General features: G+C 39.1%; 1 protein-coding gene across 5 annotated transcripts in view; it reads right to left on the reverse strand.

Moving 5' to 3' along the window:
* The window catches only part of LOC124863898 (ras-related protein Rab-26-like), a 95,043-nt gene extending 92,888 nt beyond the window's left edge, over nucleotides 1-2,155 (reverse strand). Inside the window, exons 1-2 of one of the 5 annotated variants that reach the window (XM_047358449.1) lie at nucleotides 1,908-2,142; nucleotides 1,621-1,848 (exon numbers count right to left, since the gene is read on the reverse strand). In XM_047358449.1, coding sequence (XP_047214405.1) covers nucleotides 1,621-1,806 — 186 coding nt within the window. In that variant the 5' untranslated portion in view covers nucleotides 1,807-1,848; nucleotides 1,908-2,142. Of the gene's footprint in view, nucleotides 1-1,620 lie in introns of all 5 variants that reach the window. The other 4 variants (XM_047358451.1, XM_047358453.1, XM_047358448.1 and 1 more) reach the window with 4 other exon arrangements.
* Between the last annotated feature and the right edge of the window lie 5,534 nt (nucleotides 2,156-7,689).

Genomic DNA, 7,689 nt, shown 5'->3' on the forward strand with positions numbered 1-7,689 from the left:
TAATATTTGTGTAATTTTAATCAGATCCATCAGTGACCAGGACTGATGGTACCAGGACAATGGTAACAAAGAGACATACAGTGCCTTGGAACAGCATTCCTCCCCTTTAACTCCACTTTTAACAGGTTACAACTGGAAAGGTCATCATAGTTTATTTGGATCTTGTAACAAACCCACACAAAGTAGTACAATATAAGAAAACAGAAGGAAAATTATGCAAAGTTTTTTACAATTAAAATCTTAAAAGTGGCATGTGCATGTATTCACTCCCCTTTAAGCTGATAGCCCTAAATAAAATCCAGTGGAGCCATTTTAATTCAGAAGTCACAGAGCCCACCTGTGTGGAATTGACTCTCTTTTAATCAATTTAGCTGTTCTGTGAAGGCTTCAGAGAGACGAAACATGGTGATAGCAGTGTTATGCTGTGCAAAATAAGGTTTTCCAAGGAACTGATTCAGCGGGACTAAACACATACAGTACAGACCAAACGTTTGGACACACCTTCTCATTCAAAGAGTTGTCTTTATTTTCATGACTATGAATATTGTAGCTTCACACTGGAGGCATCAAAACTATGAATTAACACATGTGGAATTATATATTGAAAAAAAAATTTTGAAACAACTGAAAATATGTCTTATATTCTAGGTTCTTCAAAGTAGCCACCTTTTGCTTTGATTACTGCTCTGCACACTCTTGGCATTCTGTTGATGAGCTTCAAGAGGTCGTCACCTGAAATGGTGCCTACTTTGAAGAACCTAGAATATAAGACATATTTTCAGTTGTTTCACACTTTTTTGTTCAGTATATAATTCCACATGTTAATTCATAGTTTTGATGCCTTCAGTGTGAAGCTACAATATTCATAGTCATGAAAATAAAGACAACTCCTTGAATGAGAAGGTGTGTCCAAACGTTTGGTCTGTACTGTATGCAAACCACAATTTTCAGATTATTATTTGAAAAAAAAAAAGTGAAAACCATGTATCATTTCCTTCAGCATTACACATATGCTCTACTTTATGTTGGTCATTCACATAAAAGGCCAAATACAATACACCAAAGTCCGTGGTTTTAGACTTAATGTGGAAAGGTTTAATTGGTATGAATAGGTTCGCAAGGCACAGTACTTTGTAAACGAGCAAAACAAGGACATTGTTGCACTTGCTTCAAACTGTGGCTTCAAAAACACGAAGTAGGTGGCAGACTTAAAGCGTTTCTAAGGCAGACAATGATAATCTGTGGGTGTGAATCTGAGTTTGTGTTCCTGTGAAGTGGCAGCTTTCCACTCACATACGTGCTCTGAGCATGAAACCATGCAACAATTACTTATTGTGTACACAACCTGGAGGGCAAAACTAGTTGTATAATCCGAATGACAAAAACATTTTCTTGCTATATTTTATCCATTTTAAAATTTTCGATAATCAAAACAGGAAATTATATCGTGTAAATATTAGTCAGTTCAACAACATTTAATATTTATGAGAAAAAAGTGTAGACTTGTCTGATGAAGTCGACACACCAGTGTTATTAAATTGTCCCTCACCCTTTTTTCTTTTCATCAAAATGACTGACATAAAGTAATTTGCTCTTACCCGAGCCAGCGTTGTTCCTTACCTTGAAAGCGATGTCATAAAACTCGTTGCTGTTGCTGATGGAAGGTCTGATGGGATGGACTTCGCCGTTCATCTGGACAATGCTCGAGCTGCTCCTCGCAGTTTTTCCGGAGCCTTTCCCGGCGGGGCTGCCAGCTGACGGGCTGCTGTTTGTGGCTTTGCCTTTGGCTGCCTTCTTGCGAGACATCGCTTTCCCAAAAAGGTTTAAACTACCGCGTTATCTCTCTCGGCAATCTCAAACTACAACCCAAACCCCCACCCCCACAAAAAAACAACCAAATCCACGCGAAATGGGATGTGAAAAGTTGCAGCAGTGCAGAAGCAGAATCTGTTCGTTCACCTGTGCGTTGAACGCATATTTGTTCACAATTCGCTGCTTTTCAAAGTAGGAGTGAAAACGTAGCGCACCCTGGCTGCTTCTTCTGCAGGTTCCTGCTCCTTCTGGTTTCAGGACAGCAGCTTCGGTGCTGAGCGCATTTGCAGCAACGAGCACATGTGATGCAGCAGAAAACTTCACCTTCACGGCACATCAAAACTGAAAACAACTGGTTAAAATTGAAACCCAGAACACGCTTAGAGTTAAGAGATGTGCCGGTTAGGATAGAGACACTGGAGTCTACATATCATCAATGACACTGATTGATGACATTGCTGAAACAATGCATCACTGTCCTTGGTGCTGAAATGCTCTCTTTGCTTGTAGCCGATGTTTTAATTTAAGAGTGATATCTATAAAAATCAAAACAAACTGCAAGTAATCTATTACTTTGAAAACCTAATTACATTCCACATTTAATATTTAGATTTTAAAATCTATATGTGCTTGTATTCCTCTTTTCTATCGAATTAAAAGTTTTAAACAGCCTCTTTTAGAAATTGTATTAAGCCATCAGCAGCTTAATTTTGGAAGTTCACGGCAAGGATGTCGACATACTACAAAAAACAAAAACAAAACAAACAAACAAACAAACAAAAAAACTGGCTAATAGGAGGAATAATAGTCGTTAGTATTTATTAACGATTAATTAGGAGAAAACAACTGAAACACATTTGCCACCTGTGGAGCATGTTTACTGCGATTTCAAGAAAACGCCACAAGAGGTAGCTACACTAATGTATAATAGAAAATTACATGATCATACTGCAATTGCATAGTATGTTTAGAGTTGTCAAATGTGGCGATTTAAGTGTATGGCAAGACTGAATATATGTTTTACAAGAACTAAAAAACATTTTGTCATTTTCCAAAGCAAAGTGCAACTAGAGCAATAACATAAAGCTATAATAAAGTCAGTTGATTAGCTTCTAAACGTTCCTCTCTGTATACTATATTCCATGCAGGGTTCACTTACAGTCTTTTGCAAACATATTTACACCTCTCGAAGTGTTTCACATTTTGTTTCATTACAACCACCAATACCATGAAGACAAAAACATGTCAACCACAAAAGTTTCATTCTCCAACATGTTTGCTTTGCTCTCTACACATCTTGTATCAAAGTTTTAGCAGGACGTCTTCGGGCTATTCTCTGACCATTCTTCCATAAAGTGTGTGTGCAAGACCAAGAGTAATTCTGTAAACAAATTCTACCACCTGAACTCCGATCTCTGTACCTCCTCCACAATGAGCCTCTTGCCTGCTTCTGTGATAAATGCTTCCCTTGCTTGACCTGTCAGTTTAGGCAGACGTCCATGTCTTTATAGGCTTCCAGTTGTGGCATACCTCCACCCTCCATTTTCAGATGATTGAACAGTGCTTCATGAGATATTTAATGCTCAGTCAATTTTTTGTAAGCTGATCAGAAAGTTGTAGAGAAGTTTAACTCTAAACCTCTTCACAACTTTCTCCCTGATGTGTTCCTTGGTTCCTTGGTCTTGGTCGACATGTTGTTTGTGACGCGTTCTGTGGTTTAGAGTAACCAACGTGCAGACAAGAGCTAGGCAGCAGCATGTTTAAAGGAGCCTTCTTCTTTATTCAAAGAATAATCCAAAACGAAAAAAGCATAAGCACTGCAGGTACAAAAACATAGACCAAAATCCAAAACTTACACAAGTTGACTCTGCAGGCAGATGATAAGCATAGCACTAAGATGAAGGTAGTTAACGGAGTAGTAACGGAGATTCGAACAGTAAGATCCAGCAAAGAACAATCAAAACCAGAGAGCTTATAAACAGAGGAGAGTGAGGTACGAACCAATGAGAAACAGAGGCTGGTAATCAGAGGAGAATGGATAACAGGTGTGGACCAGGTAGTAGAGAACTGAGGGAATGTGAATAGTTGCTAGAAACAAAGGCTAGAAACAAAACATGAGGGAAACTAGATAGGAACATAACCAAAGAACCTGACTACAAAAACAAAACTATAAATAACAAAGCTCAAGGAAACTAAGCAAAACTATGGACGAAGATAATAAACCAAAAGAGACATAAGAACCTAGAATAATCATTAACTAAAGTAAACCGAGAAACTAGAGGGAATAGAAGAAACATCAAAACCTAATAATTAACAAAGAACCCATAAAGAAACTCTGACCGAAGATAAACAAAACTTAAACCACAAAAAGGGAACCAGGATGAGAAGGAACAGAGAAAATAAACAGGTAAACAAAGAGCGCAGGTGAACAACTATTTAAACATAAATAAACACAGATATACTAAAAGGGAAACTAAACTAGAAACTACAAGAAAGACAAGAGAACTAGAATACAACAAATATAATAATAGTCATAAGAAAACCACAACAAATAATAGAAAATAAACTACTAAAAAACTTAGAGAAATTCCAAACTGATAGAAAACACAAGACCACAACAAAACCAGAGATGTCGCTTCACGACAATTTGTTCACTAACGTTCTTTAACAAATCTCCAATGCCTTCAGAAAACAGCTGGATTTATGATGAGATTATATTACCACAGATAGACTTCTTTACTAACTAATTGAATTTAAGAGGCAACTGGTTGTACTGGATTTTGTTTAGGGGCATCTGGGGTGAATACAAATGTGACCCAAAAATCCCAGTTAATTGCAATTAATTAGTTACAGTCATATTTAGTGCATCATGCATTTTAATTACGTTAATGTAATTTTTAATCTCTAATTTAGTTTTCTTGTCCTTGATTTGTTTGGGTAGTCAGTCACATCTTGAAGTGGACAGTGATTGGCTACCATTGGGTTTAGGCTTGTTTAGCATAGGCTCCCATTGTAATTCAGAGGGCAAGGTCATAGATGAGGAGCCGTGAGTTGCATATAGGAGTCGTGAAAATTGAGGAGTCAGCATGTTTGCGGCGCTCTCTGTATCAATGGTGGATTTGGTACAGACAGCGCCGCAAACATGCCGGCTGCTATGAGAGCCCTTCCATATGAGCACATCGCCTGCAATGCTCATATTCACCAGAGGACCATCACCATCTGCCTCGATAGCAGTGGGTTTGCCGGTGTACTAGCAAAGTGCTGCAGAATTGTTGGCCATTTTACACAAAGCTCTGCAAGTACCACAGAACTTAACCAGCAACAAGAAGAGTGAGCAACTTATGCAAGATGTACCTACCAGGTGGAATTCCACAATCCCAATGGTCTCACGCCTCTTACGCAACTGAGAGACTTGCCAGGCTAGGTTGGACCAACAGAACAACCACAATTGATCATGCCAACTGAAGCTGAGTGGGGGAAACTGCACAAACTGGAGGTCCCACTGGAACCATGCAGGTAAGCCCAAATAAAGATCAGTCCACTTTAATAAAATAAACTACTGTCGCATGTGTAAATGAAAGAACATAATGTAGTTTCTTATTGGGACAATTAAATTACAAACCAGTAAGTTTAAATATTCAGCTAAGTTTATTTTGCAAACTAATGCACCTGTGCAGGTATGTGACTAAGCTGCTGGGTACGTCCCTTGCTCTGTAGTGCTGCTTGGTTTTTGTCATCTGTGAGAGACTGTTTAGCCTCGCAGGCCACATAGTACAGAAGAAAAGGGCAGCCTTGCTCCCCAAAAATGTGACCAAACTGGTCTGTCTCAGAGACTGGCTGAAGAAGAGGAAATTAGAGGCAAGAGGTAGCTGTTTTGTCCTCTGCAGCCTGCTAGAAGAGATTGCTTGATGTTATTTCAGTATTTTATTTTGTGTTGATGAAACATTTTATTTTTTTTTGTGCAAACTTACAGCACTGATTGATGAGTCTGTTTTATCTATTTTATATTTGAAGCAGAACAAAAGCTACAAGTTTAGCGTTCAATGCTTGTATTGTTCAGCATTCTGTTTTTTGATTTGTTGACTTAAAGCACGTAATATGCACTTGATGTTTTATGTTTATTTTTTCTAAATTCAGTTCAATTCAATACAGTTTATTTATATAGCGCCAATTCACAACATTCACAAAAGTCAGATACATACATTCCAATTAATCTTAACCATTGAACGGTGCAGTCAGATTCAGTTATTTATTCAAATTGGATAAAACGTTTTTCTATCTAAGGAAACCCAGCAGATTGCATCAAGTCAGTGACTTGCAGCATTCACTCCACCTGGATGAGCATGTAGAGACAGTGGACAGTCACTGGCGTTGACTTTGCAGCAATCCCTCTTACTGAGCATGCATGTAGCAACAGTGGAGAGGAAAAACTCCCTTTTAACAGGAAGAAACCTCCAGCAGAATCAGGCTCAGTGTGAGCGGCCATCTGCCACGACCGACTGGAGGTTTGAGAGAACAGAGCAGAGACACAAAGAGAACAAAGAAGCACTGATCCAGGGGTACTTTCTATGGGAAGGAAAAGTAAATGTTAATGGATGTAGCTCCTTTAGTCGTTTCACCTAGAAAGAATGAACAGATAAACTCTGAGCCAGTTTTCAAGGATAGAGTTTGAAAGAGAGCACATAGAGTTAGTCACAGTAAAAGCTCAGTCAATTGCCATGTCTAGGAGAGAGAAAGGGTTAAACACTGAAAGACAGGGCCATGTGGATCATCGGTAGAGGGTGAGCATTAAGTTGTTGCCAGCAGAAGCTTGGATGATGCCCCTCTCCAGAAAGGTGTCACAGGTAGACACAGAGTCAGGCCAGTTGTAGCTTCTAGGAAGAGAAAAGAGGGAGAACATAAAGTTAAAAGCTGAAATAACAGCAAATAATGCAGAATTGGAGAGTAGTGTGAGAATGTAGCGAAGAGGGTGAAAGTGGTCATTATGTCCTCCAGCAGCCTAAGCCTATAGCAGCATAACTACAGAGATAGCTCAGGATAACCTAAGCCACTCTAACTACAAGCTTTATCAAAAAGCAAAGTTTTAAGCCTAGCCTTAAAAGTAGACAGTTTGTCCATCTAGAGCCCACTGATGGCCATTGTTATACTAAAAACCACAACGATTGGGATACCTCTCTCCGTCAGATTGATTATAACCATTGGAAAAGAGAGGGGGTCATACAGGTAGCAGAAATGGAGGGTGTGTTTGCACCTCAACCATAACTGAGCCGGTTTAGGCTAAACCTGACTCCCCCTTACTCCATCGAACAGGGAGGGAAGAAGATAGAGGTAACAAATAAGGAAGATATATCAGGATAACCTAAGCCACTCTAACTATAGGCTTTATTAAAAAGGAAAGTTTTAAGCCTAGCCTTAAAAGTAGACAGGGTGTCTGCCTCACGGACCAAAACTGGGAGCTGGTTCTACAGGAGAGGAGCCTGATAACTAAAGGTTCTGCCTCCCATTCTACTTCTAGAGACTCTAGGAACCACCAGTAAACCTGCAGTCTGAGAACGAAGTGCTCTGTTAGGAACATATGGAACAATCAGATCTCTGATGTATGATGGAGCTAAATCATTAAGGGCTTTATATGTGAGGAGGAAAATTTAAACTCTATTCTGGATTTAACAGGGAGCCAATGAAGGGAAGCTAAAATAGGAGAAATATGATCTCTCTTTTTAATTTTCATCAGAACTCTTGCTGCAGCATTTTGAATCAGCTGAAGGCTTTTAACTGCATTTTGTGGACATCCTGATAGTAAAGAATTACAATAGTCCAGCCTTGAAGTAACAAATGCATGGACTAGTTTTTCAGCGTCACTCCTGGATAGGATATTTC

Source organism: Girardinichthys multiradiatus, chromosome Y (genome assembly GCF_021462225.1).
Source record: "Girardinichthys multiradiatus isolate DD_20200921_A chromosome Y, DD_fGirMul_XY1, whole genome shotgun sequence".
Lineage (NCBI taxonomy): Eukaryota > Metazoa > Chordata > Actinopteri > Cyprinodontiformes > Goodeidae > Girardinichthys > Girardinichthys multiradiatus.